The 22,700-nt window shown below is 53.0% G+C and overlaps 2 protein-coding genes across 10 annotated transcripts in view; one reads left to right on the forward strand and one right to left on the reverse strand.

The window, feature by feature from the left end:
• Positions 1 to 7,673, forward strand: part of LOC108513711 (uncharacterized) — a 16,515-nt gene extending 8,842 nt beyond the window's left edge. Inside the window, exon 2 of the mRNA XM_017849572.1 lies at positions 7,050 to 7,673. Coding sequence (XP_017705061.1) covers positions 7,050 to 7,600 — 551 coding nt within the window. The 3' untranslated portion in view covers positions 7,601 to 7,673. The remainder of the gene's footprint in view (positions 1 to 7,049) is intronic.
• The window catches only part of TRIP13 (thyroid hormone receptor interactor 13), a 62,006-nt gene continuing 46,495 nt past the window's right edge, over positions 7,190 to 22,700 (reverse strand). Inside the window, exons 15-17 of one of the 9 annotated variants that reach the window (XR_001880997.1) lie at positions 10,679 to 10,845; positions 9,785 to 10,500; positions 7,190 to 7,261 (exon numbers count right to left, since the gene is read on the reverse strand). The gene's annotated coding sequence lies outside the window, so the exon portion shown is untranslated. Of the gene's footprint in view, positions 7,262 to 7,834; positions 10,504 to 10,678; positions 10,846 to 22,700 lie in introns of those variants that run through there. The other 8 variants (XR_001880990.1, XR_001880996.1, XR_001880995.1 and 5 more) reach the window with 8 other exon arrangements.

Below are 22,700 nucleotides of genomic sequence, written 5' to 3' on the forward strand. Positions count from 1 at the left end.
CTTTTCTTTTCTTTTCTTTTTTTTTTTTTTTTTTGCGGGTAGGGGGACAGAGTCTTGCTCTGTCACCCAGGCTGGACTGCAGTGGTGCGATCCCGGCTCACTGCAAGCTCCACCTCCTGGGTTCACGCCATTCTTCTGCCTCAGCCTTCCGAGTAGCTGGGACTACAGGTGCCCACCACCACACCCGGCTAATTTTTTTTTTTTTTTGTATTTTTTAGTAGAGATGGGGTTCACTGTGTTAGCCAGGATGGTGTTGATCTCCTGACCTTGTGATCTGCCCACCTCTCCCTCCCAAAGTGCTGGGATTACAGGTGTGAGCTACCACACCTGGCCAACATTTGGGATTTTCTATGTATCTTTTGTTCACAATTCCTAGTTAAATTTCACTGTGGTCAGAAACTATGTTCTGTATGTTTCAACACCACCAATTTTTTGGGAAATCTTTAATGATCCAACGGGCCATTAGTTTTGGTAACGCTCGTTGTCTACTTGGAGAAATTCATAGGCTGAAGTCAGTCCTCACACACAGGGCTCTGTCCATTTTGACCAAGTCAAATTTGTTGATCATTTTCCCCAAACATTGTGCTGGTTTTCTGTTTGCATGGGACACCTTTCCCATCCTTCTGCCTTTAGGCACTGGCACTACTGAGTATCATCTGAAGGAACATATTTGTTTGGTTTTATTTTTATAATCCAACATGACCAATCTTTGTCTTTTAGTTGGAGTATTCATGTAATTTATATGACTACATTAATTAACAATACTTCTGTGCTTAGATTTACCACATTACGGTTTTCTTCATTGTGACCTCATCAGCTGTTTTTCATCTTTTCCTCTTAGTTTTTGATGAAGCAATACTTTTTTTATTTTTCTCCACTAAACTTTTAGTCATGTGCATTTTAAATCATTCTCCTAATGACTCCTCACCAGCATCTCTGATGTATCAGAGTTAGTGCACTTGCTCCTGGATGCAAGCACTTTATAATTATTTAACCTCATTTGCCTATCCTGGCTTTTGCATCATTTTTTGTATCCTAATTTTATACACATTTAATTCTACAATATATCATTATTTTTATTGTTTTCAGTGGGTTTGCCTACACATTTACCTTTTCTATTGTTTTTCAAATTTTCTTCTATTTTCTTGTTTTAAAAAACAAGATATTTTGGATAATTTGCCTTTGGCCTGAAAAGTTCCTTTACATTTATTTTAGTGAAGATTACTGATGACAAATTCTCTCAAATTTTCATCTGAATACATCTTCAGTTCATGTTTATTTTCATAAAATATTTTAACTGGATATAGGATTCTAGGTGAGCTGTTATTTTAACCCCAGAATTTAAAATACATCATTCAGTTGTCTTTCAGCTTCCATTATTTTCTGTTGAGAAGGAAACCATCAGCCTATTTACTGTCACAATTTTCTCTTCCTTTTATTTTTGGCTGTAAGATGCCCAGGCATGGTTTTCTTTGCATTCATTTTGCTTCATGTTTGCAAAGCTTCATAGATATGTGGTTTGATGTCTTTCATTGGTTTTGGGAATGTCTTAACCAGTGTTTCTTCAAATATTCTTCTCCCTCATTCTCTCTCTTCTTCTTCTGGGACTCCAGTCCATGCATGTCATGCATTTGCATCATGTCTTATATGATGTCATGCCCTTTTTTCTACTTTTTTCCTTTTAGTTTTCATTGCGTTCTTCTTTATATGTTCTACCTACCTAGCTTCTGGTTCATTCATCTTTATTCTGATGTTCAATCAGTTACTAACCCCATCTTTTAAGTATTTTCAGTTAATAGAGTTCTAGTTCTAGTATTTCCATTTGTTTTTCAAAAAACAAAAGACTTCAGTTATCCTGTAGAATTGTTCATATTGTCATGTGCTTTTAACTACAGTTAATTTAAAATCATATTTGGTAAGTCCAACATCTGCCCTATTCAGTTCTGTTTGTATTTCCTTTTTATCTTTTGGTGGTTGGCCCTGTGGTCTTTAGCATAGCCGGAAGTTTGTATTTTGGATGCTATGCACAAAAATAGAAGTTTTGGAGGATGTATCTTCCTCCAGAGGTGATTAAACCTACTTGTAGAGGAAGGTGAGCTCTTGGGTCAAGGGAACTAAACACCCAAACCATTTAAATGTCACAAAAGAAAAAGCCATGAACTGGAAGGTGTATAACATCTGAAGCAGGTGTGTTAGAATAGACACATGACTTAAAATGAGTAGGATGCTCATATTTAACATAATAAAAAAAACGTTAGTGGTGTGAAAAAGAAAAATGTCCTGAAAAAAGAACAAAGTGGAAATAGTGGCTGTAAAAAAATACAGTAGTTGAAAGAAAGAAGTATTCTGAGGGTATAATAAAAATAGTCTCATAAGGCTTCAGAAGATTTGCCAGCAAAACCCACAATGAAAACATTTCTGGAGAAAACCTCAAAATGAAAAGAAAAACAAATCCAGGAAAAGCTGCGAGAGATATGAAAAGAGAGAAAGAAAGATGAAAACTAAACTCTTGTAAAGTTTGTTGCCACCATTAAAAAAGGCCAGGACCAAAGAAATGTGCATACACAAACACACAGACACACACCACACACACACACATCACACACACACACCACACACACCAAAACCTAAAAACCACACATTGCCCCTGTGATGCAGATGGGCTGCTGGGCCCTGGGATCTGGTCAGAGGCAAGGAGGCTGCTGAACCCCTGGGATCTGGTAGGTGGGTGGGGCGGGGCAAGACTGCTGGACCCCCTCTGTCCTCACTTGGGCTGCCATTCCCCTCCTCCCAGCACGTTCCACCTCCCATGTGGAATGGGGTCTGAGCCTCTGCTGTGGATGAGCGGCATGGGTCAGTGGGGAGGGGTCCTTCTGCTTGCAGCCATGCCCCCCGCCCTCACCCTGGACCTCTTCACCAGCCAGCTCCCCTCCCAGAGGCCCCAGACTGCAATTCCAAGCCTCCCCTGTCTCTGCCCTGGCCCCCATGAGCATGTCCCCTCGAGTTCATAGCCAGTGCCTCATGTCCCTGTCAGGGCTCTGTCCCCCAAACCTGCGGCCAACTCTCTGGGCTAAGAGGAAAACCCTGGACCCCACCTTCCCCTCCCACTCCACCCCAGCCATCCAGGTCCCCTGCTGCCCCCAGACCTTCCTTCGGCGTGCCAGGGGCTCCGAACAGACAGAGGCACAGAGGGAAAGCACGGGCCAAAACAGCAAGACCCAGCCCTGAACAGCCCACGGGGCACACCCCTCCTTGCGGGCAGGGGTCCCACAGTGCCCCGACCTCGGCCTCGGCCTACTTATGGGCTGGTGCCCATTCAACTCGAGCTGCGGGTCCTGCCTCTGGGCCTCTGCCTGCCAGCCCCTCCCTGGAGCCTCCCCAGTGGCCTGGGCCGTCCCTGGGCTGCTCCAGGGCTGCTGAGTGGCCGCAGCCTCTCATCCTGGCCAGCACAACACTTGCAGGGCAGGCACCCAGTATGAGGGGCCTTTCCCCTCCCGGGTTCCAGCTCCCTTTGCCCTCCCTCTGCCTCTGCGACCACCTCCCCGCACATCCCCGCATCAGAGTCCCCATCCTGGTCTGCTAGGGGGCATTCCTGGCCCCTCCCCATGACACAGCCCCAGCCCAGGTCCCGCCTCCACACCCGGGCATCCTTGCCAGGTTACTGCCTCTCCCCGTGGCACAGGCCGAGGGAGGCCTGAACCTCACTCGCAGCTGGACCTGGAGCTGCGGAAAGGCCTTGGCACAGGAGTGCTGGGAAGCTGTGGACAAAGGAATGGAGACCAATGCAATGAAGGGGATGGGTGGACTGAGGCAGGCCGGGGGCTCCAGATGGGTGGGGCTGATGCAGGCAGGGATCTTGGGGTCTCTGCTTGGAGTGGGCTGAGGCAGGCAGGGGGTCTCTGGATGGGAGGAGCTGATGCAGGCAGAGGTCTCGGAGTCTCCACTCCAGGTGGGCTGAGGCAAGCAGGGGTCTTGGGGTCTCTGCTTGGAGTGGGCTGAGGCAGGCAGGGGTCTCTGGACAGGTGGACTGAGGCAGACCAGAGTTTTGGAGTCTCCGCTTGGGGTGGGGCTGATGCAGGCAGGGGTCTCGAGGTCTCTGCTCCAGGTGGGCTGAGGCAGGCTGGGGTCTCTGTTGGGTGGGCTGAGGCAGGCTGGGGTCTCTGTTGGGGGGACTGAGGCAGGCTGGGGTCTTGAGGTCTCTGCTCCAGGTGGGCTGAGGCAGCCAGGGGGTGTCCGGATGGGTGGACTGAGGCAGGCTGGGGTCTCGAGGTCTCTGCTCCAGGTGGGCTGAGGCAGGCTGGGGTCTCTGTTGGGTGGGCTGAGGCAGGCTGGGGAATGCAATGAAGGGGATGGGTGGACTGAGGCAGGCCGGGGGCTCCAGATGGGTGGGGCTGATGCAGGCAGGGATCTTGGGGTCTCTGCTTGGAGTGGGCTGAGGCAGGCAGGGGGTCTCTGGATGGGAGGAGCTGATGCAGGCAGAGGTCTCGGAGTCTCCACTCCAGGTGGGCTGAGGCAAGCAGGGGTCTTGGGGTCTCTGCTTGGAGTGGGCTGAGGCAGGCAGGGGTCTCTGGACAGGTGGACTGAGGCAGACCAGAGTTTTGGAGTCTCCGCTTGGGGTGGGGCTGATGCAGGCAGGGGTCTCGAGGTCTCTGCTCCAGGTGGGCTGACGCAGCCAGGGGTTTTGGGGTCTCTGCCCAGGGTGGGCTGAGGCAGGCAGGGGGTCTCCGGATGGGTGGACTGAGGCAGGCTGGGGTCTTGAGGTCTCTGCTCCAGGTGGGCTGAGGCAGCCAGGGGGTGTCCGGATGGGTGGACTGAGGCAGGCTGGGGTCTCGAGGTCTCTGCTCCAGGTGGGCTGAGGCAGGCTGGGGTCTCTGTTGGGGGGACTGAGGCAGGCTGGGGTCTCTGTTGGGGGGACTGAGGCAGGCTGGGGTCTCTGTTGGGGGGACGCACTCTGGGGGTGGTAAGGTGGTAGTTTTATTGTTGCCCTTGCCCGTAAGGTTTCTCTGACCGCAGCCAAAAGACTGTGCTGTGCGGGGCCCCTGGCTGGCCCTTGGGGAAGGAGCACCGATAATGAGGGAGATCAAGAGGGCCCCAGATCCCGGCTTGGCCCTGGCGTCTGTTCCAGCTGCCTTCTTCCCACTCTGCTCCCTCATATGGAAATAATACTGGACCTCATAAAAGATCCAGGTTCTTGTTTCAAATTATGAAACAAACATTCTCCTTGGATAATACCATGTCAAGCCACCAGTGAGGTTTTGAATTCCAACTTCAAGGGGAAGTTAAAATTAGTTCTAAACCATTGCATGTAAGTTTGTAATAAATTGGGGGCTGTATTCTGCTGCCAATTAAAAGTAACTGTTGGATCCATTTCTTGGAATTTTTTGAATTTATGCTTATTTTATGCCCTTCACAAAGTCTTAAAGTTGTGAACAAAACTATAAACTTCAAAAATAATTAATGCAATTTGATGACAATAAATAAACTTCAAAGTCTCGCCAAAACCAGCAGAACCTCATCAAAGCAAAAGAAACAAGCTGGTTTCCAGCTCAGAGGTGAAGCGCTGCAGATGGCCGGCATCTCATCTCGAGGGGAGGGTTGGGAAAGGCTGTGGAATGAGGGGTGTGGCTGGCGCTTTGTCCTCTCCCCACAGTAACAAAACTCTGTCATATGGAGACGCTTTGTGTCCAGATGGAGTACTTAATGTTTTTAATTTTCTAAAAAGAGAAATGCCTCTTGGAGTAAGCAGACCTCAAACAATAATTTAGGAGTCCACATGGAGACACCTCCCAAAATGTAGCAACCTGGTGTTAGGTTTTTGTTTTAGTTCTGCTACTTTTAAAAGCAATCAACTTCTGAACTTTTAGACGTTTCTGATAACTGCAGCTCCAGGCTTTGCCGTGACAAATGTGCCTAAACAGAAATGGAAACCAGAACACTAAAATATATTAAAAAGATGAGTTTGATTTTATGAGATATTGGTTAAAAAGCATAGAGATGGATTGTAAACGTTTAGAATCTGGAACATTATGAGACCACGTCCTGTGTTTTATGGCTGGCTACTATTCTAGAAAACACGCAGAAATCATGGTCGTGATTTAGCACACACATAAATTGGGCAGTGGGCCGTTGCTTTAGTGGCCTCTGGCACCCCAAATTGCCCAGCATCAAAGGCCCCTGAGACGCCTCCCAGCCTCTTTCTCTGGCCACGGAGGGGACTGCCCAAGGCCCCCCCAATGTCCTCCTTTCTCCGGCAGGAAGAACAATGCCCCCTTTCTCTCGGTGCCCGCCAGGAAGTGTCTCCATGACATCCACACACAAAGTCAATTCCGCAAAAACCAAATCACCCGTCCACATGTTGTGTCTGCGTGGGGCTGAGCAGTTGTGGAGTCCCACCGCCAGGGACGCGAAGCTTTGATTATCACTGTCCTCCCAGACCAAGTGTCTCAACAGCACTCCTTGGATGTAACTTGGACTGGTTTTTCTTCTCCTGAGTTCAGAAGGCGAATACTGAGCCCTGGGGCCCTCACGGGATTGACTTCCCTCCTGAGGAAATGGGAACTTGAGAAGTCTCAGGACGCCCAGGCCTAGTCCACACTCACACCACAATCCCTCGCCCAGGTCAGTTGGGAGGACCTGTGTGGTGAGCGAGGAGGCCCCACGGTGGCCAGGCGCTCTTGGCTGAGGCCCCAAATCTCTCCTCTTTATGGCTCTTACCAGTGACCATTCACTCCACCAACATTTATTGAGCGCCCACTGTGTACCAGGCACTGGGGTGGAAGTGAAGTCATCAGGAAGACAGTTCCTGCTGTAAACGATCAGGGAGCTCAGAAGGAGAAAAGCAAAGAAAGGAGGGAGAGAAGGGTCGGTCCCCGCCCGCCTCTGCCCGCCTGTGCAGCAGCCCTGCACTGCACCCAGCATCTCCTGAACTGCTTCTGCTGCAGGAGGACCAGCACCATCCAGGGTCCCAGCCACAGCTGCCGCCCTTGACAGCCCCTGTCCCACACTGCAGTGGGAAACAGTGGAGCACACGGGTCTCTCTGTCCTCCCAGCCTGGCCTGGCAGCGGCCCTGAGCCCACGTGGATGGAGCCAGCCCCCTTCTGCTCCTGGGACTTGTCCCCTGGTGTCCTCGCTGGAAGTGGTGCTGATGGTAAGGGTTCTCCTTATCTCCTGGGCTCCGTGTTCCCTTCTGGAGCGAGCCCCTCCCAGGCTGGCTTAGGTCTGGAGGTGCCAGGAGCCTGCTCACCCCTTCCTGGAAGCAAACTGAAGTGGTTTCGCTTTGAATCCTCCCTGCAATGTGGGGGCACCTGCTGGCTGCGCACCCCAATCCCCCGTCATTACGACGTCAGGCCAGAGGAGTGTTGGGCTCTGCCAGGGTGGGGCGAGCTGGGCGCCCCCAGCCCCCAGTCAACCCAGAAGGGCTGCTCCTACCTCGGGCACATCCTGACAGCCGGTCATGGGCACAGCTTCCCAGTCAGCAGCCCTCAACAGGTTCCTTGTCAGGAAGATCACACAACCCATCACACAATTGTGTGGCTTCAGACTTACCATCATGGAGACAGAACTCAAACCTTCCCGGCTTCTCATCCGGCTCGCTTTTGACAAAGTGGGAAGGGGAGGTGGAGTTCCTGCGTGTGCATGTGTTGCGTGTGCGTTTGCATGTGTGTGTGTGTGCATGTGCCTGTGTGTGGGTGCATGTGTGTGCATGTGCGTGTGTGTGTGCGTGTGTGCATGTGTGTGTCCATGTGTGCATGTGCATGTGTGTGTGTGCATGTATGTCCATGTGTGCATGTGTGTGCATATGTATATGAGTGCATGTGTGTGCATGTGTGTGTCTCCATGGGTGCGTGTGTGTGCGTGTGTGTGCGTGTGTCTGTGTGTGCGTGTGTGTGCATGGGCATAGGAATGCAGTTCTTTTGACGCTATCCATTTGCTGTTATTTCACAGCCAGCCCACTTTCCTTTGTCACAAAGGCCACCAGATGAGGGATCATGGACACCTGGCTGTCAGGGGACAGTGAAGGCTACCGTGTGGCTGGGCTTCCTGGAGGCATGGGGCTGCTGCAGGGAGTTATAGCTTAACTCAAAAAGGTGTCCTTGTCTGGGGTCCTGGCCTTCCTCAGTGCAGGTGTCATCCCGCCCACGTGCCCGCAGCTCCTCTGGCTTCCCTTCCCCTCTTCTCACCTCCTCTCAGCTCGTGAGGGCCTGGCGCCCACATTGTGGATTGTAACCAATTTGTCTGTTTCCCTTCTTCTTCCAGACTGTGTCTCTTGGGGTTGGAAACAAGGACATTCCCCATTTCCCGAAGGAGACCCACAGGAACCTTCCGTAAGCCATGTCTTCAAATCCCGCCTCCCCAGAGCATGAGCCAGCCCCACCTGCTTCCACCCAAAACAGCAACCCACGCCTTCAGCTTACAGGGAAACAGTCACAGTGTTTAGAGCTTTTCTTCAAGAACTGCTTCTAAACCCAGTTTTACAAACTTTAATAAAGCGATTTAAAAAATGCATGTGTCATGCACACACGGAGACACACACATACATGCACACGCGCACACACAGAGACACATGCAGAAAATGTGCTGGCCGGGGTGTGGAGAAAGGGGAACCCATGAGCACCTTTGGCAGGGAGGTAACGGTGTGGAGGCTTCTCAGGAAACTAAAGACCCAGCTCCCACAGGGCCCAGAAATCTCACTGCCGGGCACCCATCCAAAGGAAAGAAGTCTACAGAGGGATGCCTGTGCCCTGGGTTTACTGCAGTCTAATCACAATAGCCAAGATGCGGAATTGGCCTGGGTGTCTGTCCATCAGCAGATGCGTGGACAGAGAAAACAAGGTGCATGGACACCGTGGGGTACTCTCCAGCTGAAAAGAGCGAAATCCTGCCATTCTCAGCAGTGTGAATGGAACTGGAATGAAGCCCACGCTTCCCTCCTGTGGGAGCTGAGAGTGAGTCTCATGCAGAAGATTGGTGGCCACGGAGGCTGGGAAGGGAAGGGGGAGATGAAGGGCTGCAGGCTGAAGAAATAGGACCTGTTGTTTGGTGGCACAGTAGAGTGACTATAGTTAATAATTTATCGTTTATTTCATAATAGCTAGAAGAGAGGATCTGGGATGTTCCTGATAGAAAGGAATGATCAACGCTCGAGTTTCCCTGAATTGATCATTAGGTGTTATTGTGCATGCATCCCAATAGCACACGCACCTCATAAATATGTACAACTGTTATGTATCCAAAAAATTAAAAATAATTTTTAAAGGCATGGTCCTCCCTTGGGTCCTCTGGGAAGGATGGGAAGGGGAAAATCTGGAGTGGGGGCATGGGGACAGGGCGGCTGCCAGCCCGCCCGTGTGCCCCTGCTCTGACCACCACTTCCCTGCGTGCAGAGGGCCAGAAAGAGGAGCTGCAGGGGAGGTTAGGGTTAGGGTTAGGGTTAGGATCTGGGGCTGGACTTTAGGTCCTTGTCTGCACCCTGAACCTGGGCTCCTGTGACCCAGAGCTGCAGGAAGAAGTGGGTCCTGGGACCCTAAGGACTGTGAGCGTTCTAAGGATCTGGAAGGACGGACAGCCCCATGCAGTCGTGCCCTCCCACCTGGCAGGAAGACTTTGTGCCTTTAGCCCACGTGGTGGGTGTGGCCCTGCTGCGAGAGGGAGCGCCTGTCTCACTGGCCTGACAGGTCCTGATGCCGGGTGGCATCTTGCAGAGCCTGGGGTAGTTCTGGGGGGTGATGTCTGCAGGAGACGAGCTGCCCACCATGGCTCAGAGAGAAGGGAACAGCTGATTACCTCAACGGAAAAAGAGGAGGCAAAGGCAGAGAAATGGTACGTGGGCTCTGAAGCTTCAGCCAGGTGGGTTGGAAGTTCTCACCTCCTGACCTCCTAGGTTTTTTCCTAGGAGTGGAACCTAAGGAGTTAATTAGAATTGTTACAGCATTGCACACATTTTTAATAGGAGGATACAAAGTGGTGTCAAAGGCCCACTGAGAAGACAGCTGGAGCTTGACCACCCCACCCCACCTCCCACGCAGAGCCAGGCGCTAGCGGGGAGGCTCCAGTTCTCAGTCCCAGCACCCCTGGGCCCTCCATCATCATCACATGGGTGACATGGGAGGAGGTGGCCAAGGTGAGAAGCCCAGCCCGTGTGGCCACCGTGAGTTGTGGGTGGGGAGGAGGCCTCTGCAGGAGCGGCAGGGCAAGGGCGGGCAGCAGCAGAGCTGCAGCCCCGGGGGTGGCATGAAGCAAAGCAGGAAAATCACGTGATTCAGTAGCTTTAAAAATAACAGCATTTGCAGGGCAAAACGGGGTGGCACAGGTTTAAAAGAAACCACCTGTCTGTTCTGATGGCAAAGCCTGAGGGAAGCCAGTGGTCCGAGCAGGTGGAGGTGTCCGGGTCTGGGCAGGAACATGTCTGCCACCTGCTGTCTGGGCTCAGGTGAATCAGGGAAGAGGAATCCTGGGGCGGGATGTGCTGGGGATGCCCCTGTGTGGCTCTGGGTCCAGGCCTGCTGAGAAGGGGATTGCCAGGGGCTGGGGCGGTTGCCTGGACTCCCTGAGAACCCTGCAGCCTGGCAGACCTGGGTGCTCACACCAGGTGGGGTGGGGTGGGCACACCAGGTGGGTGCACACCCAGCGGGGAGGGCACACCGGGCAGGACAGGCACACCAGGCAGGGGGCACTCACCAGGCGGGGGGCACTCACTGGGCAGGACGGACACACTGGGTGGGGTGAGCACACCAGGCCGGGTGTGCATGAGACAGCAGCCACTCCAGAGAAGCGCAAAGCCTTTAGGATCTTAGTGTGATCTCACATTTGGGTTCACGAGTCCTGTCCCATCCTGGTCATGGTGTCTAGAAAAACAGGACGGTGTGTAAGTGACCCTGTTGCTTTAGTGAGGACGAGAGAGCTTCAGGGGGTGAGAAGGGAATGGTGGGTGGCATGGCACGGGAGATGAGCTAGCAGAGGGGCGTCCGACATGGGCAGCAGGCAGGAGAGCCCCAGCGGTCACCTCCATTGGGAGACACATGCACACCCTTCCCCGCCTGCAGCCCTGGGCTCTCTTTGTGGCATTGGAGTGTGAGGGAAACGCTGTCTCTGAAGGCCTCGGCTGGCCCCACCATCTTATGGTGACTTGGCCCCGCTGACCACTGAGGCCATGGTGCCTCCAGCCTTGGCTGTCGCCTTCAATTTGGGCCCAGCTGGCAGTGCCCAGACTTGGCCACAAGACGTTCCCCAAGTCTCAGATATTCGATGCTTCACATTGCCAACATGGAGCCATTTCCCACATGGGGAAACTGAGGCACGGGGGGCAGCCGGGCATTGGGGTACCTTGTGACCCAAATCCCTGTAGCGGTTTGAGGTCTACGGTCAACTCTGTCCTAGCCCCGTGGAGGGGGAGTGGCCACGTGAGCTTTGGCAAGGGTGCTCATTGGGAAAGAGGCTTTCCTGCTGCGTGCGTGAGGTCAGATGGACTTGGGGGCCGATGGGGCCTTGTCATGTGGGGGGCAGGGCTGGGGGTGGGGAGCCGAGCTTGGCCCTCCGTAAAATGCCCAGACATTTGTCAGTGCAAGCACTGGCGTTCTCTGTCTCTCACGCTTACGTTATTTGAGTAGAAGTCCAATCACATCGCCCCCCAGGTGTGAATCACTGCCTGCTTGGCCGGGACTGCAGCCTCGGTTTGGCCTTTGGACACTGCACGCAGGTGTCGTGGCCCTCCTGGCTTTGGGAATGTGGTGTCCGGCTTACAGCTTAGGGTCCCGCTGCCAGGGAGCGTGGAACACAGCCGCCCACATGTGGATTCACTGGACAGAGTGCTCCGTTTCCCATTCACACTGCTTTTTGTCCCCCTGGACAGCAACGCCACGGCAGGAACATCCAGTCCCTCCAGAACCACCGAAGCATTCCCCGGGCACCTGCTCCCGGCCCGCGGGCTCCCAGCACTGCGTCCTCCCCCAGGCATGGCGAGGCCCAGCTGGGTTGCCAGGCATCTGCACGGCCCTCGTCCTGAACCAAACCACAGCCGCAGAGCTGAGCACGTACCTGCGTCTGTCTGGTTTGTTTCCCAGGAGTTTGGGTCCAGATTAAAGAACCGTGTGATGCCACACTTTGCTTTTCGGGTACATGCCTCTGCACACTGCATGTCTGGTGGAGGACAGGGTCCTGTGAGTTTCCAGCAAAACCGACCTCCGTGGAAACGCAAGTGGAAAATGCTTTCTTGAGAAAGTTGCAGTCAATGACAAAATGGCCTTTCCCCAAGTGCCATAGTCTCTTGCTGAGACCCTGTGCCAATGTGGGGAGGTGTGGACCTTAGACCTGAGTGCTGCAGTCTCTTGCTGAGACCCTGTGCCAATGAGGGGAGGTGTGGCCCTTCCGCAAGTGCCACAGTGTCCCCTGTGCCAGTGTGGGTATCCTCAGGGCTGAGCAGGGATGCTGTGGCTGGAACTTGGTCACCCTTTGAGCCAGACAGCCTGCAAGGGAGACTCTTGGTGGTCACCACAGCAGGTGACAGCCATGCGCCAGTTCTCAGCCCCATCCACACCTCATGGTGTTAGGCACAAACCCTTCATCCTGCTCCAAACAGAATGAGAATGTCATGTCGCAGCCTTGCCTACAAAGCTCACCAGAGAAGGAGGGTAGAAGGAAGCCCCCGAAAAGTCACAATAAGACGACCCTGTGTGAGCAGCCTCCGCCCCACTGATTTGACGTCCGAAATGGCTTCCACACTGGATTTCCTGCTTCCCCATACCCTCCGTTCTGGCTTAGGGCCAAAGCCGTTCTAGCCAGAGCTGTGAGTCCTTCCCATGAGCAGGCCTTGCTTCCTGCTTCCTGCACTTCAGAGATGGGCGCCAACCACACAGGGCAGGGGACACACTAGGTGCCCTCAAGAGGAGTGGGTGGAATGGCCCAGAAATACCCCAAATAAATAAAGCTGGGCATCAGTGGCGAGGATGGCAGAGGGGCCAATGAGCCACTGCTGAGTGCAACCCGGGCTGGACAGTGGCTTGAGGGGGCCGGGTGGGCAGGGACGGGGGACACAGAGGAGGCCACAGTGCTCAGGAAATGAAGCCAGCATGACCTGACGTCACCCCTTGGCCAGGCTGCACCTGGCCCCGAGCCACATCCCCTGCGAGGTCAGACCAGAACCCAAACAGTTGTTTGATCTTAAAACTAAGCCTGTGTTTGTAACAGGAAACCAGTCCCAGCACGGCTGGGGTGAGTCAGATTAAACTGCGGTATGTGCCACAGAAAACCTTAAAGGAATGAGGGCACGGTCCAGAGATGCTCCCTGCTCGGAACAGGAGCTCTGGGCTGCGGCGCACGGGCAATCCCGGGGCGTCCAGAGGAGGCGCCACACCTAAATCAACCCTGGCGGGTCGACGGTGGATGGAGACCTCAGCCTTTGAGACTGACCCGAGGTCAGTCCCAGGGCACAGATCCATGGGCCTGTCCCGAGCCAGCTCTGAAGGTTGGACGGGCTTCCCCCATTGTCTGGGGACCCTGACGAACACCACAGTCATAAAGCACCTTTCATTTTCCTTTCAGGTCTTTTAACTAAAATGCCACAAAAAAGGGGACTGCCGCCGAGTCCCAGGCTAAGCGCGCTGCACAGCCCCGACCGGGCCTCTGCTTGGCCCAGATAATTGGAAAACATTCCAGGAATCTCAGCATTGCGGTTTTGTTTTCTCTTGGCTTTGTGAGAGTTTAAGGAATGTGTAATTATTTATGAAATGCCAGCGTCCTGGCTGTGGAAATGCCCATTGAAGAGAGAACCAGGCAGATGCAGGGCCGTTCTTGGCTGGAGCTTTGAGCCCCACTGACTTTCCCTGCCATGATGCTGGGAATTTCTGCCCCACTCATGGGCAAGGTGGAGCAGGACCTGAACAGACTGTAAAGGGAGGTGGAACTGAGATCTGTGTGCGTTTTCAGAATTCAAGCAGGGTGAGCGGGTTTCTTCCCTTCATGTCCGCCCCCAACCCTGAAGAGTCTTTTGGGGAGTGCCAACGTCTCCCGCAGGGAGCCCACCTCCCCTGCCCCTTCCGAGGTCCTGAGCCATTCTGGAGGGTCTTCAGCCCCCAGCCCCGCTGGGCTTCAGCTGCTGTGGAACTGCAAGGTGGGGTGGAGTCACCCTCAGAGGGTGCCAGGTCTTCATGGGTGAGTTGAAGACTCCATGGACGCCTCATGTCAGAGCCATGGGAGGGGGTCTCTGAGGTTCAAGATCTCGGTGCAGCTGCCGTCCTTTCTGGAACATCTCCCGGGTACTTGGCGAGAGAGCAGAGGTCAGTCAGAGACGCCTTGGCCAGCACCAGCCCCTCACTCTCCAGCTATGCGGTAGCCCCTTCTAGTCCCCGGCTGTCACCTCCACTTGGGGCCCAGCTGGCACTGCCCTGAGTCTCAGGTCTCCAGCCCAGATCACCGAGATGGACACATTTTCCAGATGAGGAAGCCGGGGTGCAGAACTGAGCCGGATGCACAAGGTGCTTTGTAAACAGTGCCTTCCAGGCGGGCTCAGCAGTGAACACACAGACAGACCTGCCTTCCTGGAGCTCACGCTAGCAAAGTCAAGGAGAAAACCACGTGGCCACCGTAGCAAACGCAGAACATCTGGGAACATTCAACAACCATTCATGAAAAGGTTCTCAGCAGGCTAAGAATAGAAAGGAATTTCCTTCACTGGATAAAGGGTTTTTTAAAAACCTTCAGCAAATACAGTACGGTGCTAAATGGCGAGACAGAAACTGTCCCCCTCAGACCAGAACACAGTAGGCAGGCCTTCTAACAACACTTCCGTTTAGCATTCTAAGAGAGGCTACGGCTGTCATTCACAGGAGACCGAGGACAGAGACAGGGTCAGAGAGACAGACAAAGACAGAGAGAGACAGAGACACAGGGAAACAGAGACAGAAATAGAGAAACAGAGAGACACAGAGAGACAGAGAGACAGAAACAAAGACAGAAACAGAGACAGAGACATAGGGAAACAGAGAGACAGACAGAGAGAGACAAAGAGAGAGAGACAGAGACATAGAGAGAGACAAGGCATTTGCAGGGAGATAATGAAACAATATCTGGACTAAAAGAGAAATGTTCTTCACAAATGGCATTTGCTGTGGTTAGAATGTCTCTCCCGAAACTCATGTTGAAACTCAATTGCCATTTTCCAGATGAGGTGCAGAGTGGAGGCAGACGTGTTAAGAGGTGAGGCCCTCCTGAGAAATTAATTTGGTTGTGGAGGAAGCTCAATACTGACTACAGCAGTATAGTTATAAAAGTCAGGGAGAAAATGAACAAAATGAAAAGAAAATAACACAGATAAGAAACAGACAAACAAATTTAAAAGGATTTACACTTATATTATTAGATACAATAAAAAGTAGCAAGTACGTTGGATGCAAACCCAGCGTTAATCGATCAGTCATAATTCCATCACCCAGAAAAAAAGCTTTTTTTTTTGGTTTTTTTTTTTTAGATGGGGTCTTGCTCTGTCACCCAGGCTGGAGTGCAGTGGCATGATCTCGGCTCACTGCAACCTCTGCCTCCCGGGTTCAAATGATTCTCCTGCCTCAGCCTCCTGAGTAGCTGGGATTACCGGCACCCGCCACCACACCCAGCTAATTTTTGTATTTTTAGTGGGAGACGGGGTTTCACCGTGTTGGCCAGGCTGGTCTTGAACTCTTGACCTCGTGATCTGCCCGCCTTGGCCTCCCAAAGTGCTGGGATTACAGGCGTGAGCCACCGCGCCTGGCTGAAAAGCATTTAAAATTTAAAAATCGAATAAAAGATGCACAGAACAATTGAGGAAAACATCATAAAACTTTCCTGAGAGACCTGTTCACTGTCTTCCCTCCCTCCCCCACGTCACTCCTGACCGACGGTGTGGGTGGAGCTCCCTGTCTATTGCGTGAGTTTTCCGATGTTGAGTGTGTTATCTGCAGCAGAGCATGACTTTGCATCTCTTTTCCGGGTCACCAGCTGGTACCGAATGGATGAAGGAATTAATTTTCAGGGATGCTTGCCCCTTCTGCTGTAGGGACTGGTACTCTGGCACGGCCCATCTATGTGTTTTGCTCTTGTGAGTCTAGGGTCAGCCCCGTGCCGTACGAGGTTGAGTTGTTGTGGTGTGTGTGTTGTGGTGTGTGTGTGTGTGGTGTGTGTGTGTGGTGTGTGTGTGTGTTGTGTGTGTGTGGTGTGTGTTGTGTGTGGTGTGTGTTGTGGTATGTGTGCGTGGTGTGTGTGTGTGGTGTGTGTGTGTGTGGTGTGTGCGTGATGTGTGTTGTGGTGTGTGTGTGTGGTGTGTGTTGTGTGTGTATGGTTGTGGTGTGTGTGTGTGGTGTATGCGTGTGGTATGTGTTGCATTCTTACTTTTTACTTTATCCTGCAGTCCGGGCCTCCACTTCCCACAGGTTTCCCCTGACTCACCTTGAGGAGCGGGGCGAGGGTCCTCCAGAGTATGGGCCTCTCTTTGGGGGCCCCGTCTAGCTCAGGCTTGGTAGCCAGGCCAGCACCCCCTCCACCTCAGCCACATGTTCTCAGAGACCCGCCATGACGGCAACCTCAGGGTCCCACAACCTGAGAGCGTCTCTAACTCATCAGAGAACGTGAGAGGACTTGGCTGGGGGCGCCTGCCTTCTCTCCTAGTCACTGCACTTGAGTCTTGCAGAGCCTGGGACAGAGTCAGCAGCCCTGGGCGTGGGCTCCCCTTGGGTTCCCTTCCTTGGATTCTCTCAGCAAGGCCGTGTGCTTGTGGACCCTACTTATCTGACAGCCCTGGACACCCTGAGGGGAAAGTGTGTGCACAGTCCCTGCCGGCCAGCCCTGCCTCAAGGTACAAATTCTTACAAAAGTGCATAGTGCTTGCATTTTAGTGAACTTGTGCCAGGAGTTTCCAGGCGGGACTGTAGACCCTCAGCAAAGCCTCCGTGCTTCCTTCCTGCTGCGTCCCTTCACCCACAGATCACAGGTGAGGGGATTTGATGCTGCCCAGATGGTGTTTCTGCTGCACTAGGATTCATTCGATGGAATATGCACTGCCAGCTACATATGAAATTTTACATTTTCTAGTAGCTAAGTAACACTAAGAAAAGAGAAACAGGTATTAACTGTAATATTTGTTGTTTAACCCAATGTAACAAATATTATGCCAGCACGTAAGCAAAACGTAAAGGGTGTTGCTGAAGCATTTTGCCTTTTCTTCCCCTCCTGCCTTTTCCCACCCTGGCCCCTGTTTGCACTTGTAGAACCTCCAGCTTTGAGTGGCGGTTTCAGGGGCCAGCAGCCCCCATGTCCTGTGGCCTCTGCACTTGACACTCAGGCCTAGGCTTGTAACCCCAGAAGCAGGAGCTGCCAAGCCAGCTGCAGGCTCTCTAAGTTGGCTCAGGGGCCCTGGCTGGGAGACGAACTCTGCCTTGCACTGAACATTTTGCTCCCTGGCATGACCTGTGAGACCCAAACCTCTACTCATGCCTAGGATGTGTGCCTGTTCCCTGTGCAGAGACCCTGCAGGCCTGTCCTGGCTCAAGGACGCCTGTCCTGGCTCAAGGACACCTGCCCCTGTGGTGCATTCCGCATGCTCAGAGCCACAGGCTGTCCTCCTGGAGCCCCCTGTACTCCCAGCCTGGGGCCTGTGTTCACTGGACAGGAGGGCCATTGCCAGCAGGAGTGTCTCAGCTCCCGCCCTAAAGAGGCCCCAACACCCTGCCCAGGCCTCTGTGCTGAGTGTGAGTGACAGCCTCTGGTTCCCCGTCCATGGTTAGAGGGGAACAGGCCAACGAGAACAGGGGCTGAGGGAGTAACCATGAAGGCAGAGAAGGTGGAGCCGCCTGATCTTTCGAGGGCAAAGCCTTGGGGGGCAGACTCTGGACCCCAGAAAGCAGGTGGAACCACCCTCGGCTTCTCCACAGGGCGTCCAGGACAGGGCCCTGTGCTCCTGACTCCGGGGCACCAGGTTCAGGGAGGCCCTACGGGGCAGGGTCTTTCCCACCCCTTGCCTGGGGCCTTGGGAAGAGGATCATTCTCACAGGTACCCACAGCCACAGCCAAGGCCCTGGGAACTGTGGGTGTAGGGTCAGCTCGGGCCCAGGCTACAGGTCAGAAGGGCCCGTGTGTGGAGGAGCCACCAGGAGATGTGGAAAGGACAACAGCAGTGCTGGGGAACAGCCAAGGAGGGAGGCGGGAGGCGGCCAAGACCTCTCCTGTCCTGCCGCTAGCTCTCCCAGGGCCACAGGAGCCCACCCAGGGGTCAGGGTCATGCCAGGACAGCAGTACACATGTGTAGCTCAGCCCCAGTCACGGTGTCTGAATGAGGACTCCTCAAGGGAGCCTGTGGGAAGAGCCCGTGTCCCTGACTCTGCCCAGGGAACGGGCGGGTGGGAACGGGGCCTGTGGGAAGGGGTTGTCAGCCTCTGGGCTTCCTCCCTTGCCTCAGGAGCTGACCATTAGGAATTCACAGGGGAGGGGCCGGCTGAGCCAGGAGGGGGCTCATTTTCCAGAACATGGACCAAAATCCCAGGATGAACTTTCCCTTCAGCTCCAACATGTAAAGAGCTTAGAAACCACAAAGTGAGATCATCAATTTGTCTTGGACCCGTCAAAGAAACAAGGTCAAAGGGCAGAGTGCCACCTGACACCTGGAGAAAGAGGTGAACACAGAGTGTCACAGCTGAGATCTGCTCACTTAAAGCCAAATCCACTGGACCCAGAAACTAGTGCAGATACATAAATGATGGCTTTGAGGAGGTGGCAGAGGCCAGGCACAGGACATGTGAGGGTGAGCATCTCCCTGGAGCTGCAGTGCTGGGGCTCTCACATTTATGGGTTTTACTTTCAGGAACCCTGCTGAGTTCTCAAAGATCCAAAAAGACCTGGGTCTGGCAGGGGAGGAGAGGAGGAATCACTGTGGAGCACAGCCAGGGCGTTCAGCACAGCAACTGCCTTTCCAGGGCAAACAAACCTTACCAGGGCCTTATCCCACATGGACAAAAGGCACTCCTCCCACTCCAGCCCCTGGAGTTTTCTGTCTCACCGCAGTGGGGGACACTATGCCACTGAAAAAACACTAGTGAAGGTCACAGGCCAAGAGGCAGACCCCATGAAAGACAGAGACTTCATTACAAGATTGTAGCATGCTTCCTTCCCACACAGCTGACTACCACACAACCAGGGTTCTATTATGACCAGGTTGCAGCTGAGTGAGCTACCAGACATGGATTCTATTTAAGGAGGAGGACCTAGGGAAGTCCAAAGTCAAAAGAGGAGACACACACAAGGACATCAGGGGAATTTGAAGTCTCTGGCACCTAGAGCTATGGAAAACATTACACGTGGCCTAACTCTAGCCAGATTAAAATAAAACTTCACTCTAAATCCCCACTTTCCCCCATTCCTATTACTGAATGCATCACATATGGCTTTCAACAAAATATTGCAAGGCATGCCAAAAGGTAAGAAAAAACCGTCTGAAGAGCAAACACAATCATCTGAACAATACTCAGATGTGGCAGAGGTTTTGGAATTACCAGGCAGAGAATGTAAAGTAATACGTTAAAGGCTCTCATGGAAGATCGGACAGCATGCAGGAACAGGTGGGTGATGTAAGCCGAGAGATGGAAGCTCTAAGAAAGAATCATAAGGAAAGGCCAGGAATTAGCTGTAACAGAACCAAAGAAGGCCTTTTCTGGGCTTATCAGTAGATGGGACAAAGCTGAAAATGAATTAGTGCATTCGACAGTAGGCCAACAGAAATATCCCAAACTTTAATTTACGAAGAGAAAAGAGAATGGGGAAAATTCAGGACATCCAAGAACTGCAGAAGAATGTTAAAAAGTGTAGCACATGCATAATCAGAATACCAGACGGAGAAGAAAGAGAGAAGGGAGAAGAAATATTTGAAGTAATAATGGCTGAGAACAGTCCATAGCTAATGAAAGACACCAAACCACAGATCCAGATCCAGGAAACTCAGAGATCAACAGAATAAATCTCAAGAAATCTACACCTTGGTATATCATATTCGAATGACAGAAAGCCAAAGACAAAGAGAAAATGGTGAAAGAAGCCAGAGGGGAAAACGCCTCGGCATTAGGGAGACAGAAGCAGAAGTGACACTGGATTTCTCCTCGGGATGGTGAGACGTAGTGAAACTAGCACTCGCCTCTCGGGTGTTCCTCCCGAAAACACTTACCTCTAGCCTAATCATGAAGAAACATCAGGCAAATCTTTTTTGAAGACCATTCTACAAAACACCTGACCAGTACTACTCACAATCATCAAAAACAAGGAAAGCCGATAAACTGTCACCACGACGTGTCATGTGGGATCCTGCACAGGGCCCTGAGGCAGAAAAGGGACATGAGGTAAAAACCAAGGGAATGTGAATGGGCTACGGGCTTTTGTTAATAGCAGCGTGTCAATGTTGGCTCACTAATTAGGCCACATCTAGCAAATGGATGTAAGACGTTAGCAGCAGGGAAATCCTGAGTGCACGGAGTGGACCAGTTCTCTGTAGTATCCTAGCAGGTTTTCTAGAGCTTCAAAACTGTTTTAAAATAAAAAAATATATTTTTAAAATATAGGAGAAAATATATTTTAAATATACAGATGAAAAGATGGCAAACTATTTTCAAAGAGAAATGAACATACTCAAAAAGAAATAAAAATTCTAGAAGTGAAAATGAAATAAATGAAAAAATGTGTTTAAAGCTAAAAATGAGAAAAGCAACCCTTGGGGTAACAAGGAAGGGTGAGGCGTGTGTGGGACTGGGCTGGGGGAAGAGGCCACCTGTCCATATGGAACGAAGGGGCCCAAACAGAGGGGTGGGGGGGGGGGCCCGGGCCCTGGGTCCAGTTTTGGGATTTTTTTTTTTTTTTTTTTTTTGAGGTGGAGTCTCGCTCTATCTCCGGGACTGGAGTGCAGTGGCCGGATCTCAGCTCACTGCAAGCTCCGCCTCCCCGGTTCCCACCATTCTCCTGCCTCAGCCTCTGGAGTAGCTGGGACTACAGGCGCCCGCTACCTCGCCCGGCTAGTTTTTTTTTTTTTTGTATTTTAGTAGAGACGGGGTTTCACCGTGTTAGCCAGGATGGTCTCGATCTCCTGACCTCGTGATCCACCCGTCTCGGCCTCCCAAAGTGCTGGGATTACAGGCTTGAGCCACCGTGCCCAGCCCAGTCTTAGAACCTTGACAGCATCTCCCAAGCCCCTTGGGCCTCAGGTTCCTCATCTGTGGAAAACGATAACTGGATAAGCAGGTCCTTGGGCACCCTTCCAGCTCTGACCCTGGATCATGCTAAATGGCTGCCCTGACCCACCAAGGTGTTCAAATCTTGCCATCCCTTACATTTAATTTCTCCTCCCAGGCCAAGCCTTCTTTTGCTCAGTTTACCTCTCGGGGGAGCAACCATCTGCCCCCTCACCTGGGAACCAGGTATCCCCAATACTGGAGCCGCCCTCAGGCCTGGTCTGCCTGGTCCTCAGCCCTGCTCAGAGCTCCCCACCTCCTGTTCACTCACCAGGTGCTCTGAGGGGTGACTTCACCTGGCTTTCCTCAAAGCCCCACTTCCATCTCTCCCGTCTCTCAGCCATGGGCGTGGTGCCTGTTCTGGGGGTGCAGGTGGTGGCAGAGGCACGGGCCAGTGAGGAGGGGCCCACGGGGGCCACAGCTCTGCATCCAACCATCAGGAGAGGATCGCGCAGGGCAGGGCCAGCTCAGCAGGACGTGAGGTAATGGGAAACGCAGTGAGAGACCGAGGCCTGTGCCAAGCTCACGTGTGGCTCTGGATGAATGGGCCTAACTGGGGGCAGAACCTGCACCTGCACCGTCCACTCCGCACCCCCTGAAAACCCAAAGTTGAGCAGAAGATGCTGGATCCCACAGCATGCGTCAGTCCCCGGCCTCCCACGCGTCAGAAGGAACTCTGAGCCCCACTGGGGTTTTGTTTTAAAACCATGGCCTTTGGGCTGTATGATGCAATTCAAGACAAGAAAGGGCAACTTTCTGAGACGACGACCAGCCTGGGAGGCCCAGCAGGTCCCCCAGCCCCAGGCCAGGGTGAAGGGTGCTTATGAGAGAACAGGCATTGCTGGCCGGCCTTCACCAAGTAGGGTCAGAATGACTCGGTGGTGGTATTTCAATAGAGCAGTGAGGGTGTAGGATCAGAACGACTTGGTGGTGGTGTTTTGACAGAGCGGCAAGGTTTCTCTGGCTCCCTCTGGAGTCTGCTAAGAGACCTCGAGATCAGAGAAGAGCCATTGCCGTTTTCCACTGAGAAGCCGGCGTTCCTGGGTGCAAACGAGTGACGCCCACAGTGACACCCCATGGAGCACATCAGTTCCCACCAGGCGCTTTCCTTGCTGTAAGTGCCACTGGTGAAGACCCGTAGGGGCCCTCTGGGGGTGTGGGAGTCCCACCCCTCTTCTGACATCGGGCTGCCATCTGTCAAGCCCAGCCTTTCCTCCTCCTTCCCACACCTGGGCCGCTCCCTCTGGCAGGACCACACAAGGCAGGACCCTCATCCAATCCCAGCCCTGAGCCGTGGGAACCCAGGCCTGCCTCCCCGCCCTGCCTCCCCGCCCCACTCTCTCAATCCATCTTCAGGGCAGCTCAGAGCCACCTGCTCTCCCCAGAAGCATCGCAGTGTGAGGAATGAAGCTTTTCACGTCCTCCTGGTGTGTGTGTGTATGTGTGTGAGTGGGTGGGTGGGGGGTGGCGGGGGG

Source organism: Rhinopithecus bieti, unplaced genomic scaffold (genome assembly GCF_001698545.2).
Source record: "Rhinopithecus bieti isolate Rb0 unplaced genomic scaffold, ASM169854v2 scaffold_33330, whole genome shotgun sequence".
Taxonomy (NCBI): Eukaryota; Metazoa; Chordata; class Mammalia; order Primates; family Cercopithecidae; genus Rhinopithecus; species Rhinopithecus bieti.